Source organism: Syngnathoides biaculeatus, chromosome 8, assembly GCF_019802595.1.
Source record: "Syngnathoides biaculeatus isolate LvHL_M chromosome 8, ASM1980259v1, whole genome shotgun sequence".
Lineage (NCBI taxonomy): Eukaryota > Metazoa > Chordata > Actinopteri > Syngnathiformes > Syngnathidae > Syngnathoides > Syngnathoides biaculeatus.
This window is the reverse complement of record NC_084647.1, coordinates 18,005,338-18,023,773: the sequence shown is the minus strand read 5'-3', so window position 1 is coordinate 18,023,773 and position 18,436 is coordinate 18,005,338. Positions and strand designations below refer to the sequence as shown.

The window sequence follows — 18,436 nt, the reverse complement described above, 5'->3', positions numbered from 1 at the left end:
CTCTAGTAGCGAACAATTCAGGTTATGAAACGCCTCCTCAGAAAAATTTTATCTTTAGTTATGAAGAAAGGAAAAACAAAAGGCACTGGATTACCCCGGATGTAAATATCCTGTACCGTATTTCTTGATTTAAAATGACGCACTTCCTGTATCTTCGTCACCGAATCCATTGGCACACGGTAGAGCGCGCACGTAAACGACTACGTACAACTTCTTCGTGAAATTTATTCATCTTTTTTCATCATGGGCCCCAAGAAATTGATGGCCCGTGCCAGTGAGAAGAAGATGGGAGTTGATTTGGTCATAAATACAAAGGAAGTAATCATTGAGAAATTTGAAAAAGCCATGCTGTTGACTGACAACAAAGAATATGGCTGAAACCCTTCTACCATCGGCATGATATTGAAGCAGGAGGAGGTCTAAAGACTGCGACTCTTTCCAAAAATTCAAGAGGAGGACTGAAATTCACTGTTTGGCATGGCGAGGCATCAAGTGGAGACCAGAAGCAGTGAAAGAATTTGTTCAGAAATTGGAACAATTGGCATTGGAAGAAGGCTACATTGCACAGCAAGTTTTCAACTGTGACGAGACTAGCCTATTTTGGAAAAGCATGTCTCATCATATATTTATAACAGCAAAGAAGAAACTGCCAGGCCACAAGCCCATACAGGACGGCCTTACGCTTACCCTTTGTGCCAATGGCAGTGGGGATTTTTGCTTGTCACTCACCCTTCGCATCGTTGCTCAACACCAAAGGTAAATTGATAGAATTTTGTATTACTCTTTACATTATGTACTTTGAATGCTTGTGTTTGGAGGCGGCAGGGGGTGGGAGGGCTTGGCACGGATTAGCCTATCTACATGTAAAATGCGCTTCTAATTACGAAAAAATATTCTGGTTACTAAAGGACTTCCAGAACGGATTGATTTTGTAAGTAGAGGTACCACTGTACTATCATTTTGTGTACAATGACATTTTACAGCTCCACCATTTGTCAAAGTCCAATATGAATAAAGTGGAAATGGGAGTTGAGAGTTAGCGCACCAGTTCTCAGTGGCTCACTTCTACTAGTATTATTGTACTGTACATAAATTGATGGAGCCGATGTTTTTCACACTGTGAAAAGTACCTAGAAGAAACACATACAATGATCAACAGAGGGACGATATCCCAGCTCAAGACCAACGAAGTGAAATAATTGAATAATAGGCTATTAAATATGATCCATTCTAAAAAATGAGCAGGCTTCAAGTGGAGGACAGATGTGAAATTTTTCAAATGCATGCCATCAGACAGTGAAAGAGCTGTATTATGTGTCCTTGAACCTAATTACAGTGCAGTACGCCTGCGCTCCTAAACCTTGCAGTGATCTGGCTTATCTGTTAGCTTTAGCCCCTCCCTGCCTTAAGCTGAAACAACACTGCTGCGTTTACAATGCGTCAGTCAATGAACTGATGTGTGTGGGGCGGGTGGGTGCGTGGCCGACAGAGCAGCTCTTTGGCCCCGACGCCCACAAATCAGCTGGTGGACGGACTTCCCGATGTTACATAACAGTCCACAAATCAACACAATAACCGACACCTCCCCTCGATCCACAGTTCGCACATTTAGATATTGCTCATGTTGTGGAGTTTACGGTGTATAGCTGGGGCTTTCCAATTTTTGGGATTCAGTGACCTTTTACAGGGGAATTTTTCTTTAAAAAAAAAGACTCTTATAAAACTAAATTGGGTTGCAAAATTCCCCAAATGTTAAAAGTAGGAAATTTTCAACGGGAATTTATGAGGATGAATAAACCTGGAATTTACAAAACCGAATGAAGGTCCACCCTTTAAGCCTGTCGGACACCAAGCGATCCGAACAAATGGGCAGTGTGCGGGTTTATACAACTAGGTTTCTGGAGTCTGCAATATTTTTTTTTTGGGGGGGCAAAATTTTAGTCACTGGTGAACTGCGTCATAAATTTAACAGCCAATCAAAACTTCCATGTCATATACACATGATCTTTCACCACAAAAATTACATTTCTCGGTACCAAGCCAGATCCAGCCAGCCACTGTAAAGCCGTATATACTGATTAAAATACTTAAATATATTTTTTATTTCATATATACCTGTGGCTGCATAGCTGGTTGTACTGCAGACCTAATAAGGAACATCAATAACGGTTCTATTTTCTTGCATGCTAGTATAGACACAAATCCATGTGACTTGGTTGCTCAATCTGCGGCCTAGATACATATAGGACTTTAAAAATCATCCTAAATAACTTTTAATCTTTACATTGCGCTATACAACACTGATGACAATGATTTTTCACAATAATTAATTTCAGGAAGCCAGGAAACAAATAATATGCAACACCTGATTTCCACAAATCTCTGCAAATAATATTTCTGAATGGTCACTTCACTGCTGTGCTTTTTATTGAAGAGGCCCAAGGGTTACTCATGTAGTCATTGGGGACTACCTGGTAACTGTGGGCACCATGACCGTTACCTCTTGTCTAGTCCCTCACAGGATGGTGCACTACCACTTGGTCAAATAAAAAAAATAAAATAAAATAAACAAACGAACAAATAAATAAAACTCCAAGGGGACATTATATTAGTCGTATGTATTTTTTTCCCTCCAGCTAGTGTCCCGTCGTATTGTTCCTCTATAATCTCTCTGTACTCTAGCACGCTCAATCCTTGTTCTGCCGGTCTGAAATTGTCAATAAATTGCCATTACAAATAAACATAGGCACAGTCTATAGAATGCTCCAGCATAAAGAGGTACAAAATCTTCATTTCGCAAGGTCAATAAATTGAGCAGGACAGATTTAAATAAATAAATTGGAAAAAAAAAAAAAATTACACCAAGTTGAGCGTTGATGACATTCAGGCATTAACTCTGCTTTGAAGCCAAATGTTCCTTTTGGTAAAGATCAATGCAAATATGGTCTGAAATGAAGAATTAAGATTCGAGTAAAAAAATACATATATATTAGGGTTTTAAAGCAATTAATGGCTAAAACTGTGTCAATAATGAGGTATATTGAACTACAAAACTGTCCATGGGATGAAAATTATTATGAAATTGGGTAAATAAAACCATGGAATAGTTTCTCTCAAAATGAAGTCCATTTAAGTTAAAAAGGGTACATGGGATTAGTGCTGTTTTAAAATTCCATAAATTAAAAAACAGTGAACAAGACTTAAAGATTTAGGACTTGCACGTGTGACTTGATCCCATGTCGGCTCCTAACAACTGGAATAGAGACAACTTTTGACCTCGAATACAATATTAAATTCTCCCCAAAATTTTCTTTCAATGTGGCATTCAATAAAATTAAATAATTTTAATGCTCCTGATAGACCTGACACAGGAGAGGTTTAGTCTTGACTTCGGTCAAAAAGAAAAAAAAAGTGTGTGTTTTTGCACAGTATGTAAATTTCTGGCGTCAAATGAATATTCTCACTGTTGTCTGCAGATGGCAGAGTCAAATGACTCAAGTCTCACAGTTTCATAGTGCAGTCTCATAGTGAAAACCTGCAACATATATTGAGGGGCAGGAAACGGTAAGATGCTGTTTACATTAGAATGTTGGGGTAAAACAAAAATAAAAATCTGTGGCGATAATGCTCAAATTGTTCCAAAACAAATCAAATATATATCTTAATACACGCAACTTTATATCTTGAAGTTATGCAAACACGGATAATATTGGAAATCCAATCATATTCTTGGAAACGAAAATTTCACCGCCCCCACAAAAATATACCACTTTCATCTCCCACCCATTTCATTCAACACAATCAGCTATAATGTATCTTCGACACTATTTCGTCTTGCCAAGCCCAGTGTTTATTCAAGATAAGGATATAATATTATTGACAAGCTCCGGGATCCTGAGCAGGTGGAAAATGTCTACCAATGTCATTATTTTTATCAAAATTATGAAACATTTTTTCTTTTGAGTATTTTTTTTTCTTGAACATGAGTAGTTTCTCAGTTTAACTACTTTAAAAAAATACACAATTCAGCCTGAAAAGAGCAAAATTTAAATCTACTATGTACTTTATCTAAAAAACATGCTACATATACCTAAATAAACATTTTGATCCCCAAACTGATGATTTTTTTTTAAATGTTAAACATTGTTAGCCCAACAGTGGTTACCTACTGTATAGCAATCATATTTTAACATTTTTGAGAGAAAAAACAAACATTTTCAAGCGAGTACTTTGGTATCTCCTATTGATTTGTTCAAGTTAAAATGACATGAGAAAAAGGGAGTTTTCGGCTAAAAATGTTTTATCTCGTAAAAATAAAAATAAAAATGACTAGTTGCATGGCTGACTCAGAAATACTTAAAACAAAAGACTAAAATCTTCACCAAATACACTAATATTTCTACAGATTTGATAACATTAAATTTAAAATGACTTGGACAATCATGCTAGTAGGCCCAAAAAAAAAATCCAAGAATGTTTTACCTGTCAAAACATGAATATTTTCCTTGTAGGAGTTTATTCTAATAACATTACATTCTGTTAAAAGAAATCTTTTTTTGTCTCAAAAATGAATGTATGCCCTTTGCTAAAATGTAGCATTATTGTTTTAGGATTATTACTTTAACCCCACAGTGTCATTCCCCCCCCCTGCCCCCACCCTGTGAGTTTGTAACTAAGCAGTATATAGCCCACAAACTGCAGGTTGCAACACCCCTTGATTTATTCATCTAAGCAATAATGTGATGTAGTGTTCCTTTTTGCAAGTCCCGTGTTTATCCTAGCTCCATCCTTTTAGCAGGTGCAAGGCCCGTTAACATTTAATTTCCAAATGGTTTTTTTGTACGGTGAATTATAGCAAATGAGGGACGTGTATTCTTATATATATTAAAAAAAATAGAAAGCAGCTAATGTTACTCACTTGGTCAGTCACTCAGTCAAGACAGTCTTGGGACTACAAGCGATGCACCACACTCGAATTGGCCGCCTGTCCCCACCCGCCCCTTCAACCGTCCACGTCAGCGGGCTGCGAAGAGGAGCAGCTTCCTCCCCCCCCTACACACACACACACACACACCACCTGAAAAGAAAGAAAGCACAAATTCCCAATGCATTAGCTCGCCATGACAAAACAACAAAAAGCTAAAAAGAGGAGGGAAGGGTGAAGGGGGGGGGGGGCATGCTAACGTTACCCGCCTGCTACGCTGCTAATAGTTAGCGAGACGAAGCGTCTTTTTCCACCCTTCCTTTTGCTCTCTTTCGCCTCAATAAGCTTCCGAGTGGAGCCGTAAGACAGTTTAACAGAGTCAGGGCTCACCTAAGTAGTCAGTTCTATCGAGATAACTTTGCTTCCCAGGATGGTCCTCCTTGCATAAAAAGCAGGAATTTCGCCATCGCTTACGCTCCGACTCTCCGCGCATGCGCAGTACGGCGAGTCATGGCGAATTTCAATTTATAATGAAAGTAAATTTTAAGCTTTTGCGGCTCGCGTTAAATGGAGTTAATACGGTCGAATACGTCATATAGATATCTGCTTGATTCATGTGTAAGAACGCAGCTGAGACGCTTTCTACGTTACTTTTACGGTCGGAGGACCTTTTGGTTGACGTGTCGATTGGTCCACACTGACAAGTGACTGGAGGCCGAAACTGGGTTGGGAAAAAACCTTGACGTGGACCGGAATCCCAGTCAATCGAACAGTAAACGAAACTGTCAGATGAATACACCCCACGCAGAAAGTGCACATTAATAAAAAAAAAAAAAAAACACACAAATTCAATATTTGTTCAATATGTTGCGGTTAAGTGTCCATTTCCTAGGAATTAAGTGGCCCAAATTCGTAGAAAATGTGCAATTTTGAGTGTTATTCCAGCAATACATTTTCAATGCTACCTAGTATTCTATATATCTAAGTTGAGATCATTTATCCAACGAAGTAGAGAAATCTTTTTTACGTTCTCGCGTGGCTGTTTGGCTGTTCAAGATTGGTGGTAGCGCCACCTGCTGGAGCGAAGCTGTTCACACGATAAACTGAGTACTGTATATGTTAATTGACTTGTAATGTCCATCATACTACAAAGAAATTAGAAATTAATAAATTGTTGTTTTGGAACAACACGTTAAAAACAAATGAATTTAATGCATTGAGTAGAAATACCAAAATTGACTATCTTTTTTTTTTTTTTCAAGATGCCCCCAAAAATTTGAACCTCGGCTCAAACTGTCCGCTGTCTAAGTACCCTTGGGCAAAAGACTGAACCCAAAATTGCTCCCAGTGAGATGGAATGTTTGCAAGATTTGTCAAACTCTTGATGTCTTTGAACGCACTGTGAGATGCCGGATGTGACTAGTCGCGACACTGGGCAGCATTCAGAAGCAAGCTAATCCTAATATGGAAATGACTTTTTCAAATTGTGGTGAAATTAAGTGAGTGAGGTGTACTTTCCTCATTTTATCGATACTTTTCTAGCTGTGAATATGAGCGCGACTGTTATCTGGCTCCATCTGAGTGCGACTGTTATCTAGCTCCATGATGCCATGTGCCCTGCGATTGGCTGGCAACCAGTTCAGGGTGTTCCCGGCCTCTTGCCCGATGACAGCTGGGATGGGCTCCAGCACCCTCGTGAGGATAAACGGCTTAGAAAATGGATGGATTGTTTCTTTGACAACGTGTACTTTTCAGTTGGTAGATTCTTCAGATACCTGACAAACTCACGATGTCTTTGAACGCATCGCCGCGATGCCGGAACTACCGTCACCGGCCAGGAGTTAACGAAGCTAACGAGGCTAACGACTACCAGCGGGTGTGCTACATAAGATTGCGTCGTTGCCAACCCGTTGTCGTAATGTGCCCGACGGCCACTTAACCTTACAAACCTGTTGACTGTGGAATTGTATGAGCCCCGCGGTCAGCTAGTATTGGGCGTTCTGAAGAACTAAGAAGTTATTTTGTGTGTCGACAAGCAAGGTAATGTAATTCTGAAGCGAAACAATGCGACACCTGACGGTAATTAGCTCAACGCGTTTGTTTGGGAAGATGATGTTTTTAGCTTAGCTTATCTTTTTTGGTAATGGGGGCGGGGGGTTTCGTTGCTTGGATCGTACATTGTGACTCGACATCATACGTTTTATTTTTCGCCTACTCAAGTGTAGAATGTGGTTGATTTAGGCGGAAAAACAGTCATTATTTTGGGCACGTTAGGCGAACGTGATGATGTCATCGTATGTGCTGCAACTCTGCTAGTGCTTTTGGAAGTAGATCAGTCCCCTTTCGACCAATTGAGACCCTTTTCCGAAATGATTCACCCTTTTGTACAACATGCAAGGCTATAGTAATGTATACCAAAATTGACCAATGTTTCAACTCACAGACTCACCGAGCGCTTTTCCCATAAGCCATCACTGCCCTGGTCACAATAACACACAGTCAATTTAAATTTGCTACTTTTTATTTAGTGTGACCCTGCATACAGTGATGTGAAAAAATGTTTCCCCTTCTCTGATCTGTAATTGTTTGCATGTTTATCACACTTAAATGCTTCCCATCAGCAAACAAATGTAAACATTGATCAAAGACAAAGCAAGTAAATGCAAAATGCTTTTAAATTATAATTTTTTATTATTGAGGGAGAAAATAATCCAAACCTACATGGCTTTATATGAAAAAGTTATTGCCCCCTAAACTGAAAAGTTGGTTTTCTTTCTCATTTGTTACATCATGTGACATTTTTGGCAGTTACCAAAGTTTTTACGCTTTTACTCGTCGATTTCCACAACTTGGTCTCAGGGAAGGGGTCTGTCCATATCCCTCGGATCAGATGTAATACAGTTTCAATCTCGTAGTATTAAAACCTTAATCTTGAAAATGCACAACTTCTTATGTCAGGGATATTTGTGTTTTCCTCCCCTCTTGTGCTGCAGTGAGTGATCGAGTGGCATGCTGGATGTGGGGAAGTGGCCAGTGTTTGCCTTCCTTCCGCCTGAGGAGCTCGGCCTCATCCGGCAGGCGTGCGTTTTCGGAAGCGGCGCCAGCGAAGCCCTCTATGTCACTGTCAACGACGAGGTAACGTCGGCGATGCGAGTCTTCAATGCCTGTGTCCGGGTCGTCACAAGTTTCAGAATGCATACAACGCGTAGTGGTGTGTGGGTGGCTGAACCAGATGGAATGGTGCTATCTTTAGCTGTCAGGACCTAATTCTCGACAGAGCTCGAAGAGCGTGGAGGGGCCAACGGCTCATCCTTGCTCCTGTTTTATCCTGACAAACAGTATTGTTTTGAAAGCAATGTAGTCAAAGCACAGTGACTGACACTTTGATTGGGAAGATGGTGGAACACTGAACAAATCAATGATTTTTTTTCACAAAGGAAATATTTACGAGTTGAATTGTTCCCCTTCGCGCTTGAAGCTTGAAATTATCTTTTCTCATTGAAATGAACGGAAGTGCCATAAAGTTTTTTGTTACGTGTATTATAAATACCACTCTGATGTATAGTACTTCATCAAAATGCACTGTAATAACAAAATTAAATATAGTGTAAATAATGTGTTTTTCAATCTTTGGTGTCCAAGGAGCAGTGTAATACATACAGCCATACTACATGGACTTGATGATAAAATGCAGAAAAGTGTCGAAGTAAACGCCAAAATTTATTTTCCGCAGTGGATATTTGTGAGAATTGTTATATGCTATTTTTTGGGTTTGCAAATATCGATTTCTTAAAGGTTTATAACTACGGTAAAATGGATGCTAGGTTTGTTAGCCAATCTGTGGCATTTTGCATGAGCATTATGCAAGCAACCTCTCAATGTTTGGTGGTGGGGTAATACACAGCATGTTGTTCACTTAGTTTGCGGTTTAGTTTTACAGTGGGAGTGGCAATAACCCTCTTGCTAGAATACAAAATCTTTTGAAAACTCCTCAATCTTAAAAACTGGTTTATTGTGAAGTTGTCTGGCACCATCTGTTCAATGACATCTAAAAATTTTGCTCGCTCATCAAAGCAAAAAAAAAAAAAAAAAAAATCTTCCAAGTTATGGCTCACATCCTGGAATATTTTAAGTCAAGTCACTTTGAACCCAGGGTGGCAATTTTTTGCCTTATTGAGATCAAAGTCTCCTAACAGGCCACAATCAAGGAAGTACTTCTTTTTTCATTTATGGTTAAGTTATATGATAATTTAACTAATTTATAATCTCGTCCCGCTGCCCGTGAGAGGGTACTTGGGTTTTCTTAGTAGATCGTCCCAAAAACCAGAATTAGAATCAGATTAAAACACTTGTTTTGATATACTGAAGGATATAATGCATGAAAATTATGATGTCCCAAAAATGGGATGCTGGCCACAAATGGGTTAAGTCAAGGCATCACTATGCACTAACTGCCTGTATATGCTACCCTTGGGTCAAATTCTTTAATTTTGACTATCATAGCTATGCAGATGACTCACAATTATATTTAGCCGTGTCTCCAAATGACTACAGTTTAATTGAGGTGTTGTGCCACTGTTCAAAGCAGATAAATAACTGGTTGAGCCAAAATTTTCTATCACTAAACCACAACAAAACCAAAAATGTTTTTGGCAATAAAAAAGGAGAATTCCTGTTAGAAAAAAGCTGCATTTACTATCTTTAAAAACCAAAGACCAAGTCCGAAACATTGGTGTTCTGATAGATCCTGACGTCATATCAAATCAATCACGAAAACTCCCTTTTGCCATCTGAAGAACATATCTAGAGTAAAGGCTTGCATGTGTCAAGTCGATATTTTGTCTTTTTAATTTTTTTTTTTATCTCCCTTTTAAATGTATTATCTCTTTGCATTCATATCCTTTTAACCACGTAAAGGACAATGCATTACCTTGTATATGAATTGCGTTACATAAATAAATTTTGCTTTGATTTGCTTAACTGTACCCTACCGAGCACGCCGAGTAACCATATTTTAAACCAACCGGCACTGCCTTCAGCACTCCTAATATCACGCTGTCTTGAAGGGACTTTTGACTTAATCACATTTAAGAAAATCAGTGTATTCCTCTACTTACATTCTAATATTTTTTATAGGTTTTGGTGGTGTGAATAGATTAACGGTATCTAAATTCCTTTCATTGGAGAATATTGATTTGCTATTAAAAAATATACATATATATATATATATATATATATATATATATATGTATATATTTTTTTTTTTTTTTTTTAACGAGCTTGGCCATATTTTGAGGTACCATTTGTATATTTTAAATGCAGTGCCATTTTGTCTGTGTGCAGGTCTTCGGTCTGGGCACCAATTATAGCAGCTGCTTAGGTCTCGGCGACCTGCAGAGCACCATCGAGCCGCGCAGGATCGATATCCTCTGCGGGAAGAAGATCGTGTCCCTCAGCTATGGAACCGGACCACATGTTGTCATTGCCACTTCAGGTAACATGAAACTATGATGGTGTGACGTAGGTACATGCAGAAGGCTCCCACATTTATTAATGGTGATATTTTGTCAACGAGTAGGATATTCCTCTGCAGTCAAATATTTTCTTGAGCTCGGACTATGTGTAAATCCCTAGTTTCTATTGGTCTTAACAGTAACAAATCACAATCAAATAATTTATTTTAATTTAAATTTTAAAACTATATGTAGACCTCTGGTTACTTTTTTGGGGGGCCACTGATTTGGTCACATCAGAAAGAGAATATGCTGACACATTTTGGCAACCGGCAATAACATGTCGCCATTTTTTTTTTTAAACTTGGCTTACTTCAACAAGGATCCCTCGACGTATCGTGGTCGTGGTTTGTTTTGCTGTCTTTGCCCTGTCCTTGTCCATGCCCTTAGGGCACGGCCATTGGATCCCTGTTTCCGTGGAGATTTATTGTTTTAGGTGATACAGCTGGTTCATGATAAACTACAACACTTGGAAGCTACTGTATGACTTTCCATATGCACAGTAAGGTAAAACAAAGCAGGTAAATACGGTGGGTGGAGCATCTTGTAGTGATATATTATTGTTTGACTGATATTCAAATCTTCCGTAATTTGCAACCTACAGAGCGCACCAGATTATAAACCTCACAGTACAGTACAGTACATTTGTCAAGGAAATACCATTTGGTACATACATAAGCTGCACCTGTGTAAAAGCCACAAGTGCCCACATTAAAACCCACATTGAAATATGAGATATTTACAAAGAAAGACAGTACACAAAAAGAGTTTTCAAAGTTTTAATACCGTATCTTATCTTAACAACAACACAGTAGCACGAACAGGGCTGGTTTAAAACAAAAAAAAAAACATAGCGGTAAACAAAAACAGCCGCGGCAGCTACACAGTAGCAGCAACACGGGAGCACAGCACTGACAGAGCCAGTTGAAAAAAACATACCTAAATAACTGAGACGTGTCAGAAACATGCTAGTGTTAAAAAAAGATACGTACTGATAAAAACAAGCGATACGGCAGCAACACGCTAGCGCAGCAGTAAGGGGGCAGGTTTAAAAAAGAGGAATAAAAACATACCAGTAAAGTCACTTCCTCGGCACATACATTCCACTCATCTCTCTTACCTTTTCCGCTCGAGTGCCCCCTTGCGGCCATTGGAAAAAATGCACAAATTAGCCGCATCACCTTATAAGCTGCAGGGTTGAAAGTGTGTGAAAAAAGTTGCGATTTATAGGCCGGAAATTACGGTACGCAGTCAACGTACTTTTTTTTTTTTTTTTTTTTTTTTTTTTTTTGCCACACTCGTGAGTGAACTCAAATAAGCACTGATTCATTCATACCATTGGAAGTGTACAACAGTGATGGCAGTCGACACGATTAAGCATTTGCAAGCTCATCCCAAGGAAACCGGTGGCCCCATAGCCTTGAACAAAACTGCAATTTTTCACCAATGAGAAGACTGATGTATATAGCGCAACAACAAATGAGAATTGAAGAATTAATGAATCACTAACTGTTCCCTTTGCCTCCCATAGATGGTGAAGTGTACGCATGGGGCCACAATGGCTACAGTCAGTTGGGCAATGGGACTACAATCCACGGGCTAATCCCTGCCCTGGTCTCCACCAACCTTCAGAACAAGAAGGTTACTGAAGTGGCCTGTGGCTCCCACCACACTATTGCCCTCACCACAGAAGGAGAGGTAATACTCCTTATCCCTCTGACCACATCTCATTTCCAATATTTTTTTAAGCCAGTGAATGTGTCATCTCCGCCTTTAGGTGTATGCATGGGGCTACAACAATTCGGGGCAGGTGGGATCGGGGTCCACTGCCAACCAACCCACGCCGCGCCGGGTCAGCAGCTGCCTCCAGAGCAAAGTAGTGGTCAACATCGCCTGTGGGCAGCTATGCTCCATGGCTGTGCTGGACAATGGGGAGGTAATGTGTTGTTTTTTTGGCTACTTTGATTTAGAGAAGTTGACTTTGACTTGGCCACGATTGCAGAGAGAGTATTTGGAACTCCAGTGAACTCCTCCATATTCACAGCCTGGGGTTTGAGAATTTGCCTATTGACAAGATTTTATTTGTGAACCTGTCACCTGTCATTAAGTTGAAAAATGCAATTATTTGCTATTTTGTGCTCAGGGCAAAGCCACATCTAATTTCAAAATATTGCTTTGGTGCCGTCTGATTCCCTCTTGGTGCAAAGCAACTACATAACTACATTAAACTGATTGAGGATCTTCATTTTGTCAAGCGTTACCCTTTTCATATAAGCAAGTGCCACACCACCTTCTTGTGGAATCTATGTGCAATTACAAACTGTTTGATCTATCTATTTTTTTTATTGATCATAAATTTGCATGAATTGTAATTTGTTCAATGCTGTCCCAATTTATCTGCAAACAGCTGGGGTTCACTCTGCAAATAACTTTCATTTGCTCACTTCTCTAAGTAAGAGATGAAGTTTGCTTGCTTCTAGCTGTTTGTCACTCCGTTAGTTTACTGTAAGCGATGCATAAAAGATGATTGAATATTGTGGGTAGAATTGTGTGTTTTTTTTAACACCAATTTATTTCACAAAACCATACAATTTTGTTCAATGAACTTCTTCTAGCTTATAGGAAACTTTTTTATTTTTTTGAGATGGCTAAGAGAAATTAACCTAGATTTTAAGGTTGCTATCATTAACCTTCGAGTAAGTATAAACCTCAAGCTGCCCTTTAATATACACATGAGGCAACAACAACAAAATACTAAGCTTATGTTGTTAATTAAATAATTTTTCTTTTATGCTCTGTGGGAAGACTATTGCTCCAGTTTAGTTGCAGACCTTTTCTTCAACTTCTTTTTGCTCTTAATTACACTGCATCCACGTACATCCAGAAAAGCTCAGTGATGCCTGCAAGGCTGTTGTGCAACAACTGAAAGTGTGTAGAAACCCATCAAAAGTGATCCTTAAAAAGATACGATACATCAGGGGCATGAAAAATGCAATAAAACTGTATTCACGATATAGTATACGATATAGCATTGCCCGTTTAGCTTGTCTGTGGTGACATTTTGTGGCTTCCCAGGGCATGACAGAAAGCATAAAAATATGTGAATAGGTGTTCAACAGCGAAAAACCAAGATTAGGTTTCCACTCAAAGAAATTGAATTAAAGTCAATTCATGTCAACGCTTCAGATCTACGGTTGGGGCTACAACTGCAATGGCCAGTTAGGTTTGGGCAACACCGGAAACCAGCAGACACCGTGCCGAGTCGCCGCTCTCCAGGGAGTCAAAGTTATCCAGGTAAGAGCTAGAGATTGGCCATTCAATGACGTCAAGCAGCGCACCTCTGCCCTTTTCTTCCCGCCTTCCAGGTGGCTTGCGGCTACGCTCACACACTGGCGCTCACCGATGATGGCTTCATTTACTCCTGGGGCGCCAACTCGTACGGGCAGCTGGGCACCGGCAATAAGAACAATTACTCTCTTGCCACGCTGATTAGCACCGACAAGGAGAGGTGCGTAAACACCCATACAATATTTTTGATTAAAATCCTTTATATGTTTCATCTGACTTATTCATTGTCCTCTTGAATTGAAACAAAATATAGTGGAGCAGTGTTTGTGTAGATTAGCATTAGCTTCTAAACTTAGATAAAGGTAATAATTGCTTCACCATTTGATTATAATACACATAACCTGTTCTTTGGCTATCATCACATCCTTCCCCCTTGCCGTCATTGGTACTCTTTCATGGCATCATGCAGAGCCTAAAGAAAAAGCAAAAGACACTCTTCTATTTTTTTTTTTTTTTTCCTTTCAGGATCGTGGAGGTGGCGGCGTGCCACACCAGCCATACGTCCGCCGCTAAAACGCAGAGCGGCCAGGTGTTAATGTGGGGCCAGTGTCGCGGTCAGGTGGTGACTAACCCGCACGTCACGCACTTCAGCTGCACCGATGACGTCTTTGCTTGCTTCGCCACGCCCGCCGTTACATGGCACCTCCTCACTGTAGGTAAGCCTGCCGGTTTAAAGGAGGCAAAGTGTGCCTTCCTGAGATCCCCGTTTCACCCAAAAGAAAGAGTTTACTTGTTACATAGACTATAGCTCGCAGAGAAGTGTGTGTGCCAGACATAAAGTACTTCAAATAGGGGGGAAAATATTTTATAAAATAAAGGAAACTCATTTTATGAGATTTGTCATCGTACTGGTATGTAAGAAAACGATTGGCCACTTTTAACGAGACCTCAGGGTTTCATTATTCTGCTACATAATGTTATCATTTGACCAGGAATAAAGTGTGAAAGACTAGAACAGAACAAATCACGTGGAGGAATGGTGAATAGCAACAGTTTTGTTGGGATGGCAACCTCAGGTCACATGTTTTAAGGTTGGTAGACCAGCCCGGCCACCCTGTTGTTTGGGTTGTGCTAGCCTTAGTGTGAAAGCGAATGCAGTTGTACAGAATTGTTGTAATTTTTATGTATTGACTTGTTTATATTTACGCCTTAACTGTAGAGGGATCCATGAAAAAAATGAACTAATACTCCAATACACATTATTGTACTTTTCCCCTTTTTACATGTGCGTTACATTGTATTGTTGTCCTTTTTTATCCAGGTTATGAAGTGTGTGTTTTTGTGCATTGTATATTGATATAACTTAAAGGGCAATGAAAACACATTACAGAAGGGAGTCTTTATTTTTTTTAATTACAGCATTGTTGCTTTGTGCGATGGTGTTGTCATGCAAGCAACCTCCTTTCTGTGACAGTGGAAGCATTCGAAGAAATAAACCGGAAAGTCTGTTTCCTGCCTTTACCTTCTGACTCATTTCAGAACTCCAAAACCACAAACACGTCACACTTATCAATGCCAGTATTTGGTACTTTGTTTCCAGGATTTTAAAAATACTTGACAGATGGTTCTTTCTCCCCTCCCCCCCAATTGGCTGTAGATGGTGATGACTACCTGACTGTCGCACAGTCGTTGAAAAAAGAGTTTGACAGCCCTGAGATCTCCGACCTGAAGTTCCTAGTGGATGGGAAGTGGATCCATGTGCACAAAGCGCTGTTAAAAATCAGGTACAGTTATGAGTGATGTGAAAATAGGGCACATTGTTCTTCCTGAACCAGTCAATCAGGACGCTCTCAGTACGAACAACTGAAACATTTTGGACACTAACTCATGTCCCAATTTATTTGTCCGTGTTGTTGTTTTCTGGCTTTCACGGATTTATTTGTTTTTTTTCTGGTTATGATAATCATTTGATCTAATTGAACTGTTTGACCAAATGATAGCCAAAATAAACAGTGGATGGAGCAACACGCCCAAGGTTGTACAAGGAATGTAGAAGTTTTCACAGTGTACGGTAGTAAAGAAATGCCGCGTGTCGGCGCTCCTATTTCCTGTCAGTCACAGAGGGAAGTCAAAGCAGACGTATTGTTTCTACGTTGGTCTTTTTATAACCGTGCTCTGTGACCATGAGCATCTGCATTCTTCTTCGTCGGAAGGAGCCAGGCTGTCTGCTGTGTTGCCGGTGGCGTGAAGCTTACCGCATGGATACGCAACATTTCAAAAACACCTGCGGTGTAAAGATCACACGTCCAGTGAGCTGCTGGAGCTACGCTTTGACTGAGGAAGTCTCTTTGTTCACTGTTAAGAGAAGCCCTTTTAGGAACGGCACGCACAGGCCACCATATTATCAACATATTGTAATTCATTCCAATATAAGAGCTGTATCTAATAAGCAGGCATTATATGATATGTTTACATTTTTACACAGACATTTTACATAGTATTTTCCGTTTTTGGTGCAGAAATTACATTGTACTTCTTCCTTTAAGAAGGCATTGCGTTGTATTTCTTTGAATGCATCACATTTTTTTTTTCTTTTACACTGGTGTCACATTGTGTGCGTGTGTGTTTTTATATCCAGTTTTCTCTGCAGACAGTAGATATTTTATTTTTATGGAGGTGTATTGGTCTTTTTGCCCTCATGACAAGCAAGGATTTTTTTCCTTTCAGAAGTGATTCAATTTTTCCCCCTTTTGAAGCAGGAATTGTTTTTTTCTCCTAATTTATCCAGGCATTATGAAGTATATGCTTGTTTTTATTTTCATGCATTCTTTTTCTTTCCAGTTGAAGAAAGAGGGAAAGCCTTTGTTTTACTTAAGTTATTTTTTCTCTTTTTGCATTTTGTTTTCCACTTTTCTACACAGCTTTTGCATATTATGTATTATTTTTTACATTCCTTTAAGTATACAGTCAGTTTTTTGGCAACTACAATCCAACCACACAGATTCCATAAATGATTATTTTTGCATTGTTTTCCCCCCAGGTGTGAACATTTTCGCGTGCTGCTGAACGAAACCGACGAGGACACCATTGAAATCCACCAGTTCCCCTTCCTGGTGTACCGAGCCTTCCTGGAGTATCTCTACACCGATTCTATAAACCTGCCACCGGAGGATGCTGTGGGTGAGGACTTTGCACAAACACACCTGGACACAATGGCGTTGAACAACCTTGTTGCTCTCTGCTGCCTTGGGTTTCTCAGGCCTGCTGGACCTGGCCACTTTTTACCGCGAGAGCAGGCTCAAGCGACTGTGCCAGGAGACCATCAAGAGGGGCATCTCGGAGGAAAATGCCATCACTCTGCTCTCGGCCGCTGTCAAGTACGAGGCCCGGGTAAGCTCGGCAGCCATCTCAGGGTTGTCTTATGTCTTGCATACATTGTTTTGCTTCAGAGGAAGTTGAGGAAATAACTCGAGGCATTAGAAGAAAAATGAGAGGTCCTCTAGTTAAATGTAATGTCGGTCACAGATACTGCACACATAAGTATTTATTTTGAAATATGTATGAATGCTCTATTTCCACAAATTGTAAACTTAAGAAGCTGAAAGGGGAGAAACGACATTGAAACAATGCTTTTATTTATAATGTGCATCCACGAGTTCATAGTATCTCCTCGAAGCATAAGTGAGATGCCCGAGATTCTAAAAGGTACGACGCCACAACGAGGCTTTCCTTCCACTGACCAGACAGGGCCACCTTCATCTTTTTAGGACCTGGAGGAGTTCTGCTTCAAGTTCTGCGTCAACCACCTGACATCTGTCACACAGACGCAGGCCTTCGCCGAGATGGACCACAACCTGCTCAAGAACTTTATTAGCAAAGCCAGCCGCCACGGGGCCTTCAGAAACTGACACCCTCCCAAGGCCCTCCTCCCTTACTCGTAATGACGACACTTGATTTCCATGTTTGGCAGTCCAACACAGACTAAAATGAATGAAGGCCTTTCGGTTCTTCAAAGATGAGCAGGCAGAAGGTTGACTTGTCTTTTATGTCTACGTTTTCACCAGTTTAGTTTGCTGTGGTGGTACACACCTTTTCGTGTAAATATTTGGGAACAATAGGTGCCAGGGTACTTCTGGGTGGCAGAAAGCGAGTGAATACCGCTAATCTAAACTGATGACAAAAACTTGATGTTGCAACGCCAGATAATACCCCGAAAAGATTACCGATAATTCAACGTAGCTGGTGGGTGAGAAGGATAAATAGAGTGGATGTCGCAAATCTTTGTGCTGAGAAGCTTGCAAGGTGCCTCACAGGTATGTATAAAATGTTTGCTGAAAATGAACTGTCTCTGATTAATTTCCCTGGAAGTAACGGCTAGCCTGCTATTTAACGTCAGCACTGAAGCATGTCATCCATTTCATTTTAAAAAGAGTGTCACCATTAATCTGAGCACCAGATAAAGTCATTTATTTACTGACAAAATTTCCACCGCGTCTATTTTTTTAATCAGTTTACCTGTTGAAATGTTAATCACGGCCTGCATTTGGTGCTGTGTCCGTGTAACATTTTCTTTTCTCCTGGCAACCCATTGAAACCAAAGCTGCAGAAAAAGTCTGGATAAGCTTTGAACTCATGCACTGCTCTCATTGGTTAATTCTACGTTGCCTGCTTTATTGATGCCATGTTCCAATTCCCAAAATTGGATGGATTT

General features: G+C 40.0%; 2 protein-coding genes across 6 annotated transcripts in view; one reads left to right on the top strand and one right to left on the bottom strand.

Moving 5' to 3' along the window:
- The window catches only part of fndc3a (fibronectin type III domain containing 3A), a 69,751-nt gene extending 64,126 nt beyond the window's left edge, over positions 1-5,625 (bottom strand). For both annotated transcript variants that reach the window (XM_061827048.1, XM_061827049.1), the window contains exons 1-2: positions 5,315-5,625; positions 4,919-5,077 (exon numbers count right to left, since the gene is read on the bottom strand). The gene's annotated coding sequence lies outside the window, so the exon portion shown is untranslated. The remainder of the gene's footprint in view (positions 1-4,918; positions 5,078-5,314) is intronic.
- A 926-nt stretch (positions 5,626-6,551) lies between these two features.
- On the top strand, positions 6,552-18,222 carry rcbtb2 (regulator of chromosome condensation (RCC1) and BTB (POZ) domain containing protein 2). Of its 4 annotated transcripts, none has more exons than XM_061827902.1 (12): positions 6,552-6,964; positions 7,918-8,059; positions 10,268-10,418; positions 11,969-12,135; positions 12,215-12,373; positions 13,624-13,731; positions 13,803-13,945; positions 14,251-14,441; positions 15,383-15,509; positions 16,766-16,901; positions 16,985-17,115; positions 17,469-18,222. In XM_061827902.1, the coding sequence occupies exons 2-12, from the start codon at positions 7,934-7,936 to the stop codon at positions 17,533-17,535; spliced, it is 1,506 nt and encodes a 501-aa protein (XP_061683886.1). In that variant the 5' UTR covers positions 6,552-6,964; positions 7,918-7,933; the 3' UTR covers positions 17,536-18,222. The 4 variants fall into 4 exon arrangements, with proteins under 4 accessions (XP_061683886.1, XP_061683887.1, XP_061683885.1 ...); XM_061827903.1 differs by having other exon boundaries at positions 6,553-6,964; positions 17,493-18,222; XM_061827901.1 differs by having other exon boundaries at positions 6,554-6,964; positions 16,766-16,905; positions 17,493-18,222.
- The last annotated feature ends 214 nt before the right edge of the window (positions 18,223-18,436 follow it).

Bases quoted from the DNA above. Each gene is read 5' to 3' on its own strand.
- rcbtb2 (XM_061827901.1), top strand. From the start codon at position 7,934: ATGCTGGATGTGGGGAAGTGGCCAGTGTTTGCCTTCCTTCCGCCTGAG. The intron at 13,732-13,802 runs GTAAGAGCTAGA...CCCGCCTTCCAG, and splicing joins AGGGAGTCAAAGTTATCCAG to GTGGCTTGCGGCTACGCTCA. The intron at 16,906-16,984 runs GTGAGGACTTTG...TGGGTTTCTCAG, and splicing joins GCCACCGGAGGATGCTGTGG to GCCTGCTGGACCTGGCCACT.